This window comes from Saccostrea echinata, unplaced genomic scaffold (genome assembly GCF_033153115.1).
Source record: "Saccostrea echinata isolate AGI-Se365-2 ecotype Australia unplaced genomic scaffold, CSIRO_AGI_Sech_v1 ptg000009l, whole genome shotgun sequence".
Taxonomy (NCBI): Eukaryota; Metazoa; Mollusca; class Bivalvia; order Ostreida; family Ostreidae; genus Saccostrea; species Saccostrea echinata.
The window spans coordinates 15,518,012-15,539,602 of NW_026889758.1; the positions used below are offsets into that span (position 1 = coordinate 15,518,012).

The 21,591-nt window shown below is 31.6% G+C and overlaps 2 protein-coding genes across 2 annotated transcripts in view; one reads left to right on the forward strand and one right to left on the reverse strand.

Moving 5' to 3' along the window:
- LOC133181863 (programmed cell death protein 7-like) overlaps positions 1-21,591 on the reverse strand; it is a 292,001-nt gene that overhangs the window by 36,687 nt on the left and 233,723 nt on the right. The window lies entirely within an intron of this gene.
- LOC133182461 (helicase-like transcription factor) lies at positions 1,015-21,587 on the forward strand. The gene is made up of 22 exons (XM_061317309.1): positions 1,015-1,158; positions 4,497-4,580; positions 4,962-5,084; positions 5,172-5,556; positions 7,478-7,677; positions 8,456-8,613; positions 9,002-9,239; positions 9,448-9,522; positions 10,762-10,927; positions 11,286-12,169; positions 12,762-12,813; positions 14,116-14,204; positions 14,495-14,638; positions 16,812-16,944; positions 17,534-17,669; positions 17,922-18,101; positions 19,518-19,627; positions 19,768-20,102; positions 20,280-20,392; positions 20,492-20,672; positions 21,082-21,162; positions 21,267-21,587. The coding sequence occupies exons 1-22, from the start codon at positions 1,015-1,017 to the stop codon at positions 21,408-21,410; spliced, it is 4,155 nt and encodes a 1,384-aa protein (XP_061173293.1). The 3' UTR covers positions 21,411-21,587.

The window sequence follows — 21,591 nt, forward strand, 5'->3', positions numbered from 1 at the left end:
AAAAAGACGTCTTTCCACAAAAACCTGGTTTCCTGAACTTCTGTTACATTTTTGCAGCAGCATTCATCTTTTGGAATATGTATGAGAGTGTCCTGTAGATATGCAATAAAGTTTTCACCCTGGGGGATTATTGGGGGCCTAAAACCGATTTTTTGGGGGGTAAAAACCTCATTCCTCTAACTCCTCTCACATTTTTGCAGTAGCCCATTCATATTTGAAATATGATTAAGAGTGTCCTGTAGATGTGCAATAAGGTTTCGGAATTTTCATTTACACCCTGGTGGCGACTGAGGGTCAATAAACAACTTTTGTCTACAAAACTTTATTCCCTGAACGCCTCTAAAAATCTTTTGCAGAGGTCCATTCGTGTTTTGAAATATGATTGGGGTGTCCTGTTGATATGCAATAAGGCTACTATTTTTATTTTCACCATTGGGGCTATTGGGGGGCAAAAATGACGTTTTTTCCTACAAAACCTGGTTCCCTGAAATCTACATTTTACACAGTATTTTTGAATATGATTGGAAGTGCCCTGCACCTGTGCAATAAAGTTTTGGAATTTCAATTGCAATTTTCGGCTTGGGGGCGACTGAAAACATTTTTTCTATAAAAACCTGGATTTTTGGCAGTAGCCAAATCGTCCTTTGGAATAATTATAATTGGGAGCGTTCTGTAGATGTGCAATAAGGTTTTGAAATTTTCATTTTCACCCTAGAGGCCTTTTGAAGGTTAAAAAAACGACATTTTATATAATATATGATTATTTCCAGTTTTAGGAGGTGGGGATGACTTTGGGGGAATCTTGACCCCATATACCATTTAATATGTCACGATATAATGATGGTTTCGTGATTTTGAATTTTAATTAAAGATCATAGTGATAAATTATCTAAATTAAACTATGTAATGAATTCCAACCGGTCCAACATCACAAAAAATAACCCAGCATGTATACTATGTACCATACACCACTTGCAACCCAATGAGTACGGTCATAGTAGTACGAGCCACAACATGGAGGCATTTGAAAAGGCTGCTTCTAACAGAAAATGTGTTGTTTCAGCAATTGATACAGTAAGTGGAGATTTGTCTAAGGAAGTGAAAAGAACAGTTTTGCAGCAAGTTTCTGACAATTCATCCAGAACAATGGGAAAACAGGTGAATTGGGGTTGGGGTTGATTTGGGGAAAGTTGATGCATACATCTGGAAAAGGGTTTCCCCCGCCCAATTACTGATAACATTTTTGAAAGCTGTCATTGTGGTTTCTAAAACTTTAAAGTTCATCGAAATTGCAATGCAATAAAATAATTACAAGTATATGCATTGTGTAGACAACAATTTATCAGGTTCCAATCATGGGCCAAACATTTATCCCCCAAAATTGTTTAAAAGTCATAAACCCTTCTTTCAAAAACTCCCTTTTAAGCAGAATTTACTTCATTAAATTCAGTAATTTCAGACTAGTAATGAATTAATAATATCAATTACTTATATATATAAAAGACCGATATGCCACAGTCTCACCTGGGTATTTTTACATATTTCATACATACAAGTTTTGAAGAAATTGTGAAATTATTTTGGCATCTTCTCTGTAACCCAAATATGAAGAGGAGCATATTCAGAAATATATGTTCAGGTATTACTGTATTATGACAGCATTTAGTTAAAATATTATATTGTTCAACAATAGAATTATGGATTAGCTATTTCATTTTAATGAGTAATTTCTCTTTAATTCTGAGACCAAGAAAAGGCATTGTTTAATAAAGTGATGGAAACATCATTGTCATCTAATCATTTTCAAATTTAAACTGAAAATTAATAAATGACATTCGTGATGGACATTGAAATTGTGTTGAAGTTTTTTGAGTGAGTCTAACTCGGCGGTACGTATGTTGTCCTTGAATTTATGTTTATTTAATATGATCAAACCACGATTAGTCCTTCATAGAAAATCTCATTTCGTAGAAGAAGAGGAAGAAAAAAAAAAAAAAAACAAACAAACAAAAACACTGATCTTTAAATTGTTGTCCGAAACCGAAAGGAGGTAGTTTTATGACATACAAGCTTATTTTAAATTCCTAGTCATGTGGTATAGAAGTATTTTAAAGAAGTACATTAAATGTAAGTACGTAAGATTTCAATCATGTGAACGTTTTATCATTTTCCTCTAATACTTAAAGCTTTATAAAGGTATAAGTCGTGAGTCTTTAAACATTCAGGGAAGTATAATGTTACGGAGTTTCTTCTTCGCCGGTGAGTACATGTCCTTTTATATATTCCTTTATCCGATAATATTTTTTTGTATATAATTTCCTATCGTTGCAGCTTGGAACAATATACTGACAAAATTAATTTTCAATCAAAGGGGAGACAGTTGTGTTTTTAAATTTAACATATTTCTGTTATACCAGGAAGTCTATAAATAGATATCAGTAATCTCGTGTGAACTTTTTAAAGTTATCGATTTTTCACTTTAAATGATGAATATTTATGTGTAGATCATAACATATTTCATCTGATGAAAATTCTACATAAAGAATATGGATAACTAAATAAAACAACTTTATTTTTAATTGATTTGTACGCATTAATCTATATCAGTAATAACTCATGATTATTCCAAGTATTTAAATGACGTGTAGTTATTTGAGTGTCTATGTATTGCAACTGAATCATGTGTTTGCTACTCAGCATTGTTTTCTGTAGAGTAACGATAAATGTGATAGTAAGAATGACTGATATATTTTATGATCTATAAATGTATTCGCAATATTTCTTCATCAATAAATTTGATTTGTAAATTATTAAGTCGTATATTAATAGAAAATATAGTTAATTACATCAGACTTGTATTCGTGTCAAAAGGAATGTTTTTAAAGTAATATGAAATCCGGGCCATTGTGAAAATTTTCACTTTTTTACAACCCCCACCCCCCAACACAAACCAAAAATCAAAACAAAACAAAAATCCCCCTAAAAAAGAAAAAAAAAACTGTTACAACAAATAAACAAACAAACAGATGACATCCCAAATACATGTAATAATAATCACAAATAGTCCGAAAGGAAAAGTTGAAATTTGTAATCTACTTTTGGTTATTTAGGTAAAAGAGCTTTATAAGTAAGAACAATTCCCTACCTTTATATTTGTTCCATTGGTACAAAATATTGAAACATGTTTCAGAAATTTTCAAAATATTCTTTAAAAAACAATAAATACATCAGGCGACTTTATAATACTCTTTTATTTATTTCATACTAGAAAATGTAATCTACTTTTAAAAGTAAATCTAGTGGAATTTATTTTTTTTTCAATTCTTTCAAGATACAGATATCATTACGTCCATGTACTCAAACATTGACGAGGGAAATATCTAACACTGCATAAACACATGGACGAGGTATATAATTTTTTTTTAATATTACTTATTAAGGAAATAGAACAGCTGCTTTTTACAGATAGAAATTATATTTGTTTTAATGAATTTTAACATGCTTCGCAGAGGTAATATCCTGCACCCACCAAAAGAATAGAGACATATACAGGGTGTCCCAAAATATATGATACCATTTGAAATACCTGCCACAAACACATCCCTTGGCCAATTTCCTTGATATATGTCTCAAAAAATATTTAAATAAGTACAATTTTTTTTACAACAAAATATTCCAAAAAAAATTCCCACACTGATGAAATTGCAACGTAACAATTTTACATCAAACTTTTGCAAATAACTGCAATTTCAATCAAAATGGATCATCAAAAAAGCTTGCTACCCTCATTTTAAAACTATAATTATCAATCCTAGTCTTAGGTTACTGCTGCTAAACCCAAACCAGAATCCTTAACATATATAAAACGTTTACCTCTGATGAAAATCCAGAAGTTACAACCGAGACAGGCACTGTTGTCTCAAGTTAAGGAATATTGTGCAGTGTCTAGACATTATCATTACACAGATAGAACGTCATCTTGAAGAGGGCATCATGTAAAAACCATAGCATTTTTCAACGTGTACTCATTTTGTTGTTTTCGTTTTAATGACTACCAAATTATGTGAATAAAATTGGACAGTATATGCATTGTTTTTAATGCATTTGTTGTAATTCAATATTCATTACATAGGGTTTTACAGAATCTTGAAATGGTATCATATATTCTGGGACACCCTGTATATATATATATATATATATATATATATATATATATATATATATATATATATATATATATATATATATATATATATATATATATATATATATATATATATATATAATCAGTAAATTAAATTTAATTCATTAAAATAAACAGAGTAACTTAGTTGAATTGAAATATTTAAGATTTTTATTATGGCGAATTTCAAATATTCATAGCATGTGGTGTTTTTTTTAATGAAAATTTTCACATCATGATTAGTTACTAATCATAGTATGTTGCTATGTTACTGTAATAACTACAATAATGTTTTGTAATTCCTGTGAACTAGATAGGATTCCAGGACCCTTGGGGTGACACCTGGGCAATGAATCAGGGTTATTTTTCTGCCGGACAAGACGAACCACTGAATTTGGTAATGAAAAAATATACACAGATTTTTCTTTAGAATGTTAAAAATAAATAAACAATTCTTAGTAATTTGAGCATTATGTTTCCTCTTAAGAAAAAAAAGAGCATTCCATATCATGCCTTATAAGGATACAATGTTTATATCTACACGCAATTTAAAATTTTAGTTGACTCATGTGTTAATTATAATTCGATGACAATGGCACATATTTAATTACACTCAAAGTTAAAGAGCATCCTCTTATATGTTTATTTAACAGGTGACTATAAAGGGGCCTTTAAATTACCTGTGTCTAGTTCTTAGAAATCCAAGTCATAAAAATATTGCATAATAGATCTCAAAAGTTTAAATGGATACTAAGCATAATTATTGTGTACTTTACAGAGTGCACCTCGCATGGAAAATCATTTCATGCTCACGGAGACTTATCGACACGGACCATTGAACTCTGGTCCAGCGGAAATACCTATTTATGGCGTCAGCAATCAGGAAATGAATTTGAATACGGTAAATAGGTCTGAAGTTTTTATTGTCAAGATTACTAATTTCTGTATTTACATTGATTCAAAGATCATGGAACAAATTTCTTCATAGGAAACTCTGTATAGTATTCCATTGACAGTACCGGATTTCAACACAGACGCAATCAGAGCTCTCAGAGAGATCAGTTTAACACCATTAAGTTCTCACCACAGTGATAGAATAACACCAACAAGTTCTCACCACAATGATAGAATAACACCACCAAGTTCTCAACACAGTGATAGAATAACACCAACAAGTTCTCAACACAGTTATATAATAACACCGCCAAGTTCTAATCATCTTGATAGAATAACACCGCCAAGTTCTCAACACAGTGATAGAATAACACCGCCAAGTTCTCACCACAGTGATAGAATAACACCGCTAAGTTCTAATCATCTTGATAGAATGACACCACCAAGTTCTTATGACCGTGATAGAATAACACCACCAAGTTCTTTCCACGATGATGAAGAGCACGATAAAAATCTGGTATTTAATACTGAAATGTTAAAAATATATAATGATGAAAAAATTTATTTTCAAGTCGTTATGATGAAATCTAGGAACTCCTTTAATGTAGTGAAAATTTTACTTTAAAAGCTCTATACTATAAGACTTTTTGTGCAGATTAAGACTCTTACCTCAGGAGTTCAATTGTCGACCTTTAAAAATATCCATCTGTATCATTGATAAATAGGTCCTGTACTTTGTGTCAGCTTGTAGAATAAACCCTTCTTTGCTCCAAAATCACACCTTTGACCTGTGAATAACACGAGTCACAAAATTAAATTTTATTCTATTATTATTTTTTTTTTTAAATATAATAAGAATATTTTTTCTTTTGAGATAAATCTGGTGATTCTCAAAGGAAAAGTTGTTCGTTGATAAATCTAATACGAGTTTTAATGAAGATTTAAACCATAATTCTACAAGCTATAAGTAGTGAAGGAGAAACTTCAAGTGTACTGTGCAACAATATATTCGAGAAGTCGTGTAAATCAGATGTGGATACTTAAAAAATCCAAGGAACTTTTTGAAAATTTGAAATCACAAGATTTTACCAAAACCAATAGCTTAAAAACTTACGACTTTTTAACTTTATACACAACCATTCCCCACGATAAATTAAAGTCCAGGCTTTTTGATATCATTGACAGCTGCTTTTTCAATAAAAATGGAACTCGTAAATTTACCTACCTTGTCATTGGTCATTTGCAAAATTATTTTGTTAAACATTCTGATTGTACACACAATTACTCTGAAGTTGACATTAAAAAGATTGCAAAATTATTTTGTTAAAAAACATTCTGATTGTACACACAATTACTCTGAAGTTGACATTAAAAAGATGCTTGAATTTCTGATTGACAATATCTATGTGGTTTTTGGAGACCAGATCTTCCAACAATCTATTGGAATTCCCATGGGTACCAATTGCGCCCCGTTATTAGCAGACCTTTTTTGTATTCATATGAAGCAGAATTTGTTCAAAATCTTATACGTGAAAAGAAGAAAACACTTGCTGTGGCCTTCAACTCGACATTTAGATATATCGACGATGTATTGTCAATTAACAATGGCTATTTCCATTCTTATGTCGATACGATATATCCCAGTGAGCTTGAGATAAAAGATACCACAGAGTCTGACACATATGTTTCATATTTTGATATTTTACTTGAAAAAGACGTTAATGATAATCTAACAACCAAGCTTTATGATAAACGTGATGACTTAACTTTTCAATCGTCAACTTCCCTTACTTATGCAGCAGTATACCTTCATCGCCTGCATACGGGGTATATATTTCTCAGCTGTTTCGATACGCAAGAGCATGCTCTAGGTATGTACAATTTCAAAAACGAGTTAAATTATTGACAAACAAGTTGATGAAACAAGAATATCAGCTGTCTCGTTTAAAGTCACCATTTCGTAAGTTCTATGGTCGATACAATGACCTTGTCAACAAATACAATTTATCATTGAGTCAAATGCTGACTGCCGTTTTTCATACTAATTGTTAGGCCATTATTTACACATTGAATTGTCGACGGATTTTTTCGTTATTTCCCGATCATGACAAGGAGCACATGGCGGGTGTGACCGGTCGACAAGGGATGCTCACTCGTCCATGGCACCTGATCCCACCTCTGATGTTTGGAGATCCGTGATTGCTCTGCTCCTATTTTGTATTGTTTAATGGACTTTTGAGCTTGAATACTGTTCGTTATCTCCATATATTTCATTCAATGAACAAGACAGATGTGCCAATTTCTAGTTCTGGAAACTGTGGTTAGCCATAAACTTTTTCTATCGGCTTCTACAGGTTTCTTCTGTAATAATCTTTATTATTAATTAATGATTGTTAATAGAAATGATCTGTGCATTCCAGCCACCAAAGAAAAGGAGAAGAATACATGAAAATGATTTTAACGCCGACGTTTTACCATATATCAATTTGGATCCAGATCTTCCAGAGGATATTAAAGAAACTCATATACCAAATCAGGACTTTATACGATATTGCACAGCACGGGTGGTAATCGTTGGCTTGAATAACTTCCGTGGACAGGTAATTAAGACAAAGTGCTTCTTACATCCCTGAATTCGAATAACTTGCGAAAACCAATTTCTAGTGTTATTTAACTCACCCTTGCGAAAAAAAAAACTTGGTAAGGACATAGTATTTTGATTTTAACATGCCTGACGTCCATCTGTCTTTCCATCCAACCCAATTTTTAAAAACATTCTTGAATATAAGTAATTCATATTTATTAGTTTAAAAAAGAAGAAGAAAAATCACTCCCTCTTCTGAGGAAAGATAATTATCCAAGAGCAAAACTAGGATGAGACATTTGACATTTAGATTATATATATATATATATATATATATATATATATATATATATATATATATATATATATATATATATAAAGGCTCAAAATTTACACAGGAATATCTGAACAGAATCTTTAGAAGAAAAAATCAAACCACCTCAAATTAAACAGGGTCACAATGATTTTTAATTGGTTTACAGACATCACCCTGTTGTACTTGGATATTTTTCAAAAAATGGCCCCTAGTACGATGTGTCAGTTTCCCAAAAGAATATGTAAGGGACATTTACTAGAATTCTTACCCATTAACAAGTCAAATTTGATTCAGGCATCCCCACAATATAGGAGTCAATAGCCAAGGTACTCTAGTGGTATTATGGGAGTATATAAAGGAACAAATCTATGATCACATTTTGAGTATCATTATCTACATATTCACCTGTCAGAAAGCGAAATATGCGGTTCGGACAATCAACCTGTTGTTAAATAAATTTTGACTTTATTTTCTGTAGGTTGAATCAGGAGAAGAAGTTTATATTATTAAGGATGGCTCGAGCAAAACTTGTATGGTGGCAACAAATCGTTTTGGCGTTGAAGTAGGATATCTGAAATCTGATGTTTCAGGTGTTATCTCACCATTAAGAGACAAAAAGGTCATAGGAATAGAGGGGTACGTTTTTTCTTTGGTTCAATATAAGTTAAGAATAAAAAAATCAAACAACATTCATAATGTTTGATCAACATATGCTTAAAAAAGTACCATTGAAAGAACAACAGATTTATTAAACATGCGTGTTTATGTCTCTTATATGAATATTCCTGTGAACATTTTATCCATTAAATTTTTAGATCTTTCAACATGGGTTTCAAACATACCTAAAAGAAATGGTGAATGAATTGCTAAACTTTGTCACACATTGTTGAGCTATGAGCTTTGTTAAACATTGTTGTACTATGAGCCAAATATGCTAGTATGTTGCTTATTTTACGTGTATATTGTAAACATATCTTGCATTTTACCTGTTATTGGCACGTTTAATCCCTTATATTTAATTCAGAACCGCTATACATGGAAGTCAGGATGCTCTCCTCAACAGCATTGCTATTTACCTCAAAATATTTGGGAAGGAAGGTTACAAATTACCCACTTTGAAAAAATTGATTGACATTAAGGTGCCACTGAATATTGATATCTGTCCCTCTGAATCACAAGAAGACATCATGGTCGCCCTCGATATAAACGAAAAATTTGAGGGCATATTTTTTAACGAGAACCAATTTTTAAACATGAAAGAGGTAAGTTAATAATTTTCTTGGGTTCCTTTCTGATTCATTATTGTGTATCTAAAGTTCACCATAGCGACATTTGAGGCCTTAACCAGTTTTTCTTAAAATCTTATGCCAAAAAACTTTAGTTTAATGGCAATATAGTATTAAAATATTGTTTTTCTCATAAATAGTTAATTTATGGATGTTCTCATTATTTAAACTTTATTTTCTATAGGAAGCGGACGCCATTAACACACTTTTTGAAAATTTGGCGGAAGAAGATAAAATGACCCCTTCAGAACCATCAAAGGTTTTATTTGTTAAGGAGTATTAAATCAAAAACTTTAAATATATCTATTGTTCGTGTATATATATATATATATATATATATATATATATATATATATATATATATATATATATATATATATATATATATATATATTAGGGATGGCAACGAATATTCGAACATTCGAATATTCATTCGATGAGTTGATATTCGAATATGAATTTTAGATTCGAATATTCGGTGTTTTTCAGATTTCATAAATAATTTTGATTAGAGCAGTGCTGGAATTATCCCTGTCTAATTTACTAGCGATCAATTTCGATCGCCTGATTTCTTTCACTACTTTCTTATCTTATAGAATTACTAAATTACATGGATTTTGTTTTGAGTAAGGTGTTAAAGAATTGTACAATAATGCTTTATGTATAATACAAAACGTACTTTCATAGTTTTTTATTACTTAAATACGATCGGGTCTAGAATCGAGGACAACAAAATGAAAACCTTCTTAGAATGTCTAAAAGACGTGAAGAGTATACTTATCAAAACAAATTTAATTGATCATTCAAATGAATGTCCACTGTAATTAATTTTGTAAAGGGCTCAATTTCAGATTAAATTATTATATCTTGGGTTGTATATAATCCTGAATTTTATATTCATTATCGGGAAATTAATTAATTACTTAAGAAAATTGTCTATGGAAATATTTGTTTATATTTTAAAAAACATTGTATCAAAGATTATAATTGTATCTCTTATTAGGCAGATAATTGTATTGAAATCTGAACAGTATACCGTTACTACTATATCTTGCCTTTGGCAAGACGACTGATTCCTCAGTTGGAGCTACTATAAATACATATGTTTCATTTGTTAAAATTAGAAAATTATATAGCAAATGGAATTTCTAATTGTACAACTACAAAAGTCTTCAAACAATTTACTTCCAATATAAGTATACCTACGTAAACCAATCGTGAGAGTAGGATGATGTATATTTAAAAAAACAACAAATTTTATTTAGTTTATCGAATATTCGAATATATTCGAATACTTTCATTGAATATTCGAATATGAATTATTGACAAAATTGACATCCCTAATATATATATATATATATATATATATATATATATATATATATATATATATATATATATATATATATATATATATATATATATATATATATATATATATATATATATATATAATTGAAATGAAATTGTCTTGTCATTAATATGCTTTGTCCACTAGGAAATAGTTACACCGCTGCATATGCACCAGAAACAAGCCCTTCACTGGATGATCATGAAAGAGAATGGGAGTCAACTGCCGCCATTTTGGGATCTCAAAGACGGACTGTATCGTAACAGTATAACATCAATCAAACAAACAACGAAACCTCGCAGTATCAGGGGAGGTAAGTGAGATAGAGTCAACGATTTTGAAACAATGAAATATTTTGTTTGAATAGATGATTTTCTACTAAATTTTATGTATGTATACCATTATGTTTAGAGATATTATGTAGTAGCTGTACACGTTTGTGTATATCATTTATTGAAGAAATCTTCAAAAGACATATGTACAACAAAAAAGGTCTTAGAAACAGAAAGATTCATGGCGTAAAATGAGACTTTTGTTGAAAGTACAGATGTTTGAATTTAAAAAAGATGTGTATATGAATAGATGATATCCCTAATAGTGAAAACATGATATGAAAATACTAGTAACTGTTCATTAATACACATGAATCTGACAAAAATTATTATTATTAGGCATTCTAGCTGATGAGATGGGACTAGGAAAAACTTTAACAGTAATTTCTCTTATCGTGACAAATCCAAAGAATGCTGGCAAAATACCATCTAAAATTGAAAACACAGCTAATGGTGTTCATACATCTTCTGACACTGGAAACCCGGAGAGTAGAAAGAACATGCATTGTGAACCACAAGAGCAAGTAAAAGATGAAGATATGCTATCAGACAATGAAGAAACAGTAACAAATATGGAAGAGATTTCTGACAATGAAAATCCAGATGAAAATATAGACATTCACTCTGATTTAGATGAACAGACTATACATAGAGATTTAAGTTCCAATGTCGGTTTTATGAATGAAGAGGGAGACTTTAACTGTGATACAGAAAAGACAAAAAAAGATGGAAACATGAGTACTTCTGAAAACCTGAAGAAAGATAAACAATTAGCTTCTGATAACAAAGGGAGCTTGGAGGATGGGAATGAGTCTACAGATACAGACGAATTTCAGATGATTCTTGAGGAAACGAAAGATGAAGACATTCCCCCAGAGAATGAGGAACCAGGGACTGATACAAAAGAGTCTTCTGATGTTGAAAAGCCAAATGAACATACAGACTTTCACTCTGACGTTGAAGAGTTGACTAAAATTGGGGATGTAGGCTCTGATACTGATGTGATAAATGAAAAGAGAGAACTTAGATGTAATGCAGAGAAGATAGAAGATGGAAACATGAATAGTGATTCAGAGAGCCTCCAGAAAAATAAACAATCAGCCTCTGACACTGGAGAGACGTTGAAAGACGGGATTGAATCTACAGATACAGAGGGACTGAACATAAACTTGGATAACCCATGTGAAAACATAGATCCAAAGGACGAAGATGAAAATTCGCAGGTAAAATCTTTTTTATAAGCCAATATGGAAATAATCTTTATTTTAAAAGGTATCCGTCATAATTATAAAAATTATTACATAAATACAGGATGTTAAGTTATAATATTTAAAAAAAAATGACATTCTTTTGTGGATTGACAAGTAGCAAATAAGCTTGCGAACTATCAAAGGATTATTTCTTACACTTTGAAGTTTTTTTGTGATCAGCTTCTGATAATAATGATTGATTCCATCTAAAGCATCAGTCAAATATAATTAACCATTTGCGTGCATATGCCACGATGAACTATTGATTGCTTTGCAAATTCCTACAATTGTTTTCATATTATTTACAATGATTTTTGTACTATAGATATTTTTATATGTATTTACTTTGTAATATATCTGTGATATGGTGAACAAAACCCCGTTTTCTGTATATGTATGTATTTGTCTTTACATTGAGTCCTTTTTTCCTGTGAAAAAAGGTTTATTCGTAAAAAAAAAAATCAGGGAAAAATGTACTACGGTGGTACGATAGAATACTAGTACATGTATTGAGTGTTTTCCTATTTTGTGATGATGTTTTGATCGTGTGATGCTTTAATTTCAGCTCTCTCTCACAAACAGTACAGAAAAGATAGAAAAGAAGAAACATGTGAAAGGTAACCTCATAATCTTACTTATTTTTTCACATATATTTTTCAATTCTTTATTCACACTTATCACAAATACAAACAATCACAATTATATACAAGACAAGAAATGTGTGAATTAATTTTTAGAGATTGGGAAAGAAAGAGAAGGGGACACTTTCATTAGAAAAAATATGATTTAGACTTTTTACAGCTTTTTTTTTCAATTTTCTGCCAGTGTCTTCTAAATTCCTCAGAATTACAGTTTTTAACAGTATAAATTTTTCAACTCTAATTCTAACAGTAGGTACATATTTTAAAGCCTCAACACTTAATTTTGTTGGTTTTGTGAAATTAAACTTGAAAAAATGTACTGTTTATTAGTCTTAATTAGAAATTTTTATAGACCTCTATTTGTAAATTTACCGAAAAGAATTATTTCATATCGAAACAAACAGACTGGCTTAGTTTCTTCAAGATCCATTCTTCAATTTCCAACCAAATTTCTTTGACACAGAAGAATTCAACAAAAAGATGATCAATTATAGTTTCAATATCAATCTTACAGAAGGAACATGATGGTTAATCAATTACTTTTATTTGTAAAGATAACATTTAGTAGGTATTATTCTATGTAAAATTTGAAATTGTAACCATTGAAATTTAGATTCTTGAGTTGTATTAAATGGTAGCTCAAATATTTTAAATATCTTCTTCCCAAGATGCTTCACAAAATTGTTCTCCCTCTTTTCTCCATATTTTAACTGAATTTATATCACTCTTTTATTATTAATGAGAAGATTATATATATCTCTTAGCACCCCTTTTTACTCTTAAAAAATAATCAGAAGACTGGCAGGAATAAATGGTCCGGAAAGTGGCATTGTTTTTTAATCTCTAAAACAGGCTAGTCTCTTTCTTGTAGCAATTCTTTTCCTGCATATTCGAGATATACTTTGTTTTCACATTAAGGTTATTTTGAATAAAAAGTTAAAGTTATTATTTGAATCAAGGAAATCATTAATAAGAACCAAACCGGAACTAAAATAACTTTTAATAAAAAATGACCGGCTATTAGCAGTAATTTTGGATTGTACCAAACAAGTTCTTGCTGGAGAGTTAAGTCATTAATAATTTCATTCTGATATACTTTAGACCAGCTAGAAAATACATATTTCCAGAATTTATTTATCAAAGTATTGCCTAAATTGTTATGAAATCAATCCAAACCTCATAATTTTAAATCATATTAAAGATTACATTGTACGCAATGTTTGTTTTATGATCAATGAATATCATATTTTACCTGACCAAGTATTTTCACACGTGAAGGTACCAATTTGAAGAAGACAAAGAAAAAGAAGAAAATTTCAAAGACGACACTGATTGTAGCCCCTGTTTCTGTCATAAATGTCTGGGAAGTAAGTCAATACTTCAGTTAAAACATATTAAAAGATATGAGTAAATATTTAATCTTACAGATTAGGTAATGTTTCTCTTAAAATGCCAAATTGCTTTAGTTGTAATTATTATATAGATTTGTTATTGAGGTAACTGCAGTATATTATCTGTCAAGATATTTTACTGAGTATATCCTTTGGTATTTTTTATTATAAAAGATAAATTAATGTTAATATTTTCGTGTTTAGATAATAAAGCCCTGTATTGTACTAGTTTTTGGTCTGTATGTTGAATCATGTACTTGATACAGACTCAGATTATAGAACATGTCGACAAAAGATACCCACTGAAAACGTACACTTTCCATGGGAGGAAAAGAGTGGAGGATGAGTCAGTACTTACTCAGAACGATGTTGTACTGACGTCGTACGATACACTGCGGATTGACGCCAAGGTAGAAATATACAGCCATTCGTAGTAACACAAAGAAACATCAATAATTCTGTAATCATTAAATTAAGAGCTGAATGTTTCTTAATTTTAACAACGAGTCAATATATATATATATATATATGCATATCATACCACTGGTTCTCAGTATCGCACGTTTAATTTTACATTGCTATGCATTTTCTTTCCTGAAGAGGGTTCAATAAACAATTGTAATGCACCTTTAGATTGTTTTTACTTTCTCATTTAATATTTTTATTAAGGTCTTCCGTCTTCACGGAAGACCTTATAGTGATTCTACTGTTTCTTCTTCTTATTATTATTATTATTATTATTATTCTTTTTTTTGACAAAATTTTGTGCACGCGATTTCTCGAAAAGTATTCAGTCGTTTTCAATGAAACTTTCAGGAAAAATCAGTCATTGTATGAACTTTGTTCATCACAAGGAAAATTTGGAAAATTCCATTTTGGTTCCAAGTTTCGGGCAATTTCCTGATTTTAAAATGAAATTTTGTCGCCCCTTTTTCTCAAGAATGGCTAATGATATGAACTGGAGACTTATTGGAGAGCATAGAACGTGACTTCTAAATTTGCAGAACCGCATTTTCGTTCGTCGTCGGCACTTCCGGTCGATTACGGAAGTGATCAAAGAAATCGTAAAATTTCAACTTTCTTTTTTTAAATCAATACTTACATCACATTATTGCATCTCTTTTGTAGTTTCGAAATATGTTGGTCCCACCGGAAACAAAAACGTCAGCTTCCGGTTATAAGAGAAAAACTACATAATTTGAGTATTTTTCTTTCCCATTAATATCCTTTGTAGATAAAGTATTTGAAATGAATTTTAAATATGTTATTTAGACTGCATATATCTAGAGTAACGTCAAATATCTTTGTAAAATTCACTTCCGGTCGCGTGTTTTCCTGTCCTCAAAATGAGAAGTTGTCTGAGCAAGATCTCGGAAACGGTGAGAGATTAAGACACCAAACTTATTTGAACAACAGACCTTAAGATGTAGGCAAAACCATTTGGGTTCAGAGCACCAGCCGTCACTTCCGGTCGTAACAGGAAGTGATCAAAGAAATCGAAAATTTCAACTTTTCTTTTTTTAATTAAAAATTGCATCACTTTATTGCATCTTTTTCTCAGATTCGAAAGATGTTGGTCCCACCGGAAATAAAAACGACAACTTCCGGTTATAAGAGAAAAACTACATAATTTGAATATTTTTCTTTCCCATCAAAATCCTTTGTAGATAAAGTATTTGAAATGAATTTTAAATATGTTATTTAGACTGCAAATGTCTAGAGTAACATCAAATATCTTTGTAAAATTCACTCCGGGTCGCGTGTTTTCCTGTCCTCAAAATGAGAAGTTGTCTGAGCAAGATCTCGGAAACGGTGAGAGATTAAGACACCAAACTTATTTGAACAACAGACCTTAAGATGAAGGCAAAACCATTTGGGTTAAGAGCGTCAGCCGTCACTTCCGGTCGTAACAGGAAGTGATCAAAGAAATCGAAAATTTCAACTTTTCTTTTTTTAATTAAAAATTGCATCACTTTATTGCATCTTTTTCTCAGATTCGAAAGATGTTGGTCCCACCGGAAATAAAAACGTCAACTTCTGGTTTTAGGAGATAAACTACGTTATTTTGATATTTAACATTCTCATAAATATTGCTTATCGATAAAGTACTTGAAATAATTTTATGTATGTTGAAGATACTGCAAATGTCTAGAGAAAAGTCAGAGATTTTATAAAATTCACTTTCGGTCGCGTGTTTACCTGTCCTCAAAATTAGAATTTGTTCTAACAATATTGCTCGGCCACAATAAAGGACTGAAGTCTAAAACTTTCAGGACTGATAGTCAGTCATCAGTTTATTTGAATCGTGAGAAAATCTTGTATCGCCGTTACTTCCGATCGTGACAGGAAGTAATGCAAAAAGGTGAATGGTTAATGGTTAGCACGTTGGATTTTCACGCTGACGACCAGGGTTAAATCTCCAGGATGTCTGAATTTCTTTTATCACTTTTTAAGCTTGAATTTTCGTTTTTATTTTCAGAATTGGACGGAAGACCTCTCATTGCTCGCAATGAGTTTCTAGTTATATTATATATTATTCTTATTTCAGTTGATATTCTTTTAGATTTATGATTAACTTTACAGAAGGGCCGCATTCTACAAGAGGTGAAATGGTTCCGTGTGGTGTTAGATGAGGGACACAAAATAAAGAATCCATCCTCTAAACAGACCCAGGCTATCAACAGTCTCCAGTCTCAAAGAAGATGGATTCTAACAGGTAGTGTACACTGAGACATCCTGAATGAATCAATGCAGTCACAACAACCAATGTTAACTCTTTTACCTAGATCATTCAAACTTTTACAAGGCGATAAAGGGATTGATTGAGTGTATGTTGTTGTACGTCCCATTCGAGAATTTTTCATTCATATAGAGACGTCACCATATACCGGTGAAGGGCTTCAAATTTTTACTTTTACTCGGCACTCAAGGCCATAGAGCAGTGAGGGTTCTTTATCGTGCCAACGTCTGTCCTGACACGGGGCCTCGGTTTTAAGGTCTCATCCGAAGTATCCGGCGTTAAAGGGGAAAAGTATTTAAAATTTTAGGCTTAAAAACTCAAGAATATTATGATAAAAATCCGTCTCACTCGTGAAATAAATTAATTTTCCAACTACAAATCTTTGCAACGATGTTGAAATATTTACAGACCTCCTTAACAGTCTTTACAAGGTTTTTGTTAATCAGTTTTGGGAAATAAAAGTCAAAATTTGATCCAGTATAACTGTGTAGCCGTATTTGTACAGTTGTAGTGTGTACCTTGTCTGTTATTAGGTTAATTTTCTGACAAAATGGTGTTTTTATAGGTACTCCAATTCAGAACAAGATTGAAGAGCTATGGTCTCTTATATCCTTTCTCAAAATAGACACCTTTACTGATGTGAATCAGTGGAAGAAAATTATCGTGGATCCCCTGGTCTTTGGCGATGGAGATGCCAAAAGGTATTTCTGTATAAAAAATGGAATTAAATCTCTGTAAATCTATAAGCTACGCATTCGACTGTTACAAAAATTAAATTAAATTCATAAATACTTACTTTAATACATATTTTAAAAAAGAGTCCTTAAAAGAAAGCAGGGCAGACAGCTTTTTTTGATAAAGCAATTTCAAAACGATATTATAATGATTTTGATGGAATTCGAACTTGAGATGGTTTGAGAGTTTCTTATTCATATCCTTTGTTTTTAATTTAGGCGGATATTTCATCTTGTAAATTTCATAGCATTGAGAAGAACAAAAACTTCGACCATACGGGGAGAAAAAATACTTTCGTTACCACAGAAAACAATACTTGTGAAAGAAATCCTTTTTTGTGATAAAGAGATGGAGGTTTATAGGGAATTTGACAGGGGATGCAAACAACTCATCCGACGGTAATCCTATTAAAATATACCTGGAATAGCCATATAATATGATATAAGCATAGTTTTGCTCATATTTGATTATGTAAATGAAGTTACATGTAGAAATAAGTTGAGATACGTAAAACGTAACATTTACAAGGAAATATAAAAAATATTCATGCGCACCTCAAGATAAAATGTATTACATGAGCATGTTCGAAAGCAAAGATTTTTAGCTTACCTGAACTGAACAAGTGAGCTTCTCTGATCAAAAAGTGTCCGGTGTCTTTCTGACCGTCTGTCGTGTAATGTATTATCTGTAAACGTTCCAAATTTTCGACTCCTACTCCAAAACCTCTGAGGCAATTTCAACAAAACTTGCCACAAAGCATCCTTGGTGAAGGAATTTAAGTTTGGTCACAGGAAGTGCCACGCCCTCTTCTGAAGGGGGACACTTAAGAATTAGTGAAAATTTTGTGGCATCTTTTAAAAATCTTCTTCCCAAGAACCACTGGGCCAGAAGAGATAAAACGTTTGTGAAAGCTTCATTATATATTGTAGAATTGAAGATACAAATTTGTTCAAATCATGACCCCTAGGGGTAGGGCAGGGCCACGGAAGGGATCAGGGGCTCTTGGAGGATGAGTCAACAGGGGATGCTTACTCCTCCTTGAAACCTGATCCAACCTCTGGAATTTCTCGGGATCCGTGTTTTAAGCCCTGTTTACAAATTTGTATTGGTTGTAGATTTTTAAGATCGACCACTGTTCATTATCTTCACCCTGTTCATTTTGTTCAAATCATGGCCCCCGGGTGTAGGTTGGTGCCACAATGGACAATCTAAGTTTTACAAAGGAATACATAGGAAAATCTTTAAAATCTTCTTCTCAGCGAAGTCATTGTTAGTCATATTCAAATGAAAGCATCCTCATGTAATGTAAATTGAAGTTTGTTTAAATATGGACCCCCTGAAATAAGGCCATAATATGTGATTAAAGTTTTACATAAGAATGTATAGGAAAAATCTGCTGATGAAGAACAGAGGGGTCATAATTACTCAGGTGAGCGTTGTGGAAAATGGGCCTCTTGTATGAATATTTGTCACCTACAGACCTCAAATTACACCCATAATACCGATTCGGTTCTATACAGAAATTATTTCTATAAACTGTTTATAGCTCATGCTTTTATGTATTTGCCATCGTATTTAACTGGAAATTGTTGAGGTCGCAAACCTGTATTTTCAATAGTTTTATTTCCATTTCTTGAATGAGATCTATGGTTTTAATTTGCAATTTCCAGAATTACAAAGTAACGGACACTATTATTTTAAAATGCCTTGTTACATGTAAATTTTCCGGAATTTAATCTTAAAATCATCCCGAAATACAATTTCTGAATACATTGTGTGAGACTTCTTTTGTCTTAAATTTGTTTATAATTCAGACTGATTGATGAAAGAAGGCACCTTCAAGAAATTGGCCTCTTCTATGCGGCACTAGTACGACTGAGGCAGCTTTGTTGTCACCCAGAAATAATTCCACCAAAAGCAAAAGGTTTATAAATCTTCATTAAATACATTATTCTAACTTTTATAATTAGATCATATAATCCAATAAAAGATTTTGCAACATGAAAATATATTACGTATTCGTGTTGCTCTCTTTTAAAAAAAATGTTTTTCATTTTATTTTAGTTGGAAAAGTAAAACTGGATAGGTCTCTCAGTGAGCTGGAGAATACACATACAGGAACGGAAAAGCTTGCTTCATTATTGAGATTATCTGAAAATGATTGTTGTAGTGTTTGTTTAGAAGAAATTTGTGTGACAGAAGGCAAAAATATCCCCGTTATTACAGATTGTGATCATGTCTTCTGCAAGGCGTGTATTGTTGGAGTGATTCAGCAATATGGCACATGTCCAAATTGTCGAGGAAATCTGTCAATGAATTCTTTAACGGAATGTCCTCCAGATGAACTTGCCCTTCGCTTACAAAGACCTGAACTAGACAAATCTGTGCTGAGCACAAAGGTATGTCTTAAAAACATTTTGAAAATAATTTTGAAACTTTAAAAATTGAGGTTCAATTCAATTAACCTTTTTCAAATGGAATGAGCCTTTAGTTTTATTTTACATGAAATACACTGGATATTTATTTCTATCAAAATATTTTGAAAACTTTAAAGAGTCATAAAATATTTTCTTCAGACAACAGCCTTGATGATAGATTTGCACAAATTACGAGATGATTCCCCAGGTGAAAAATGCGTGATCGTCTCAGAATTCACCACCCTTTTGGATGTAATTGAGGAGCCACTAAAGTGAATACTCTTTTTGCACACTTAATTACATCAGATACATTTTAAACCTCATTACAATTTAAAGTTTCTGAACAGCAAATACTTTATTCCATATTGCAGGAGTTCAAATTTTCGATTCGTCCGGTTGGATGGTAAAATGAATCAGAAGGCTAGGGCTAAAAGCATTGAAGTGTTTTCCAATTCAGGAGATGACTCGCCAACAGTGATGTTGTTGTCTCTAAAAGCAGGAGGAGAAGGCATCAGTCTTGTAGCAGCATCCAGGGTCTTCCTCCTTACCCCAGTAATAAAACTTCGCCTTTAGAATAAGATGTCTTTGGTGTTGTATATTAATTTTGAACTGTCACTTGAGAAAAAGTATTAAATTTATGGTGTATTTCATGTAATACAGCAAGTCATTTCGGAATGATCCTTAACACAACGGAGACTGTTAACTAGTTATTATATAAAATTATTTTAACTATTTTGCAATAAACATTCCAGTTTTAATTTTCAACCACAATCCTGTCCAGGTATTAAGACATTTCAATATTATTTACATCTTTTACATCAAGCTGGCTAACAAACACACCACTCACAAAATAATATTGTCTTTCAAATGGTAGTGACCATTTGTTACTTAATTTTTTTTTTTTACATCTTACAAGATTTCTTTTGAATTAGAAATATTTGAGTATTTGCTTTTCTTCCAGCACTGGAATCCAGCCACTGAGGAGCAGTGCTTTGACAGGTGTCATAGACTTGGTCAAACCAAAGATGTCATTATAACTAAGGTAGAAAAAAACATGTTTATATCGTGTTCCTTACCTTAGACGTAAATGTTTACAATAAAATTGTTAAACAAAATATAAATTACAATAAATTATTTTGATTTTAGTATGTCGTTAAAAATACAATAGAAGAAAGAATATTAAATCTTCAAGAACAGAAAAAGAAGCTGATGGACTGTGCATTCAACAACAGCAAAAAGAAACCAGAAAAGCTAGGAATTAATGAGATAAGAACTCTTTTAGATGTCTAACGTTATGTGTTATTTACACATCACAAGAATGTGTATCAAGCAAGGCAGCAGTAGCAGTTCACACATATTGACTCTTACAAACAATTCATTTAAACTCGCAAATTAGCAAATATGCAGTACAAATAGTAACTTGTAAAATTTACTCCATTGTTTTATGTTTTAATGATTCAAAAATATGCAC

Excerpts from the sequence above, each read along its gene's own strand:
- LOC133182461 (XM_061317309.1), top strand. The coding sequence starts at position 1,015 with ATGGAGGCATTTGAAAAGGCTGCTTCTAACAGAAAATGTGTTGTTTCA. Across the intron at positions 17,670-17,921 it reads GGCGATGGAGATGCCAAAAG|GCGGATATTTCATCTTGTAA; the intron begins GTATTTCTGTAT and ends TTTTTAATTTAG. Across the intron at positions 20,393-20,491 it reads GTAATTGAGGAGCCACTAAA|GAGTTCAAATTTTCGATTCG; the intron begins GTGAATACTCTT and ends TCCATATTGCAG.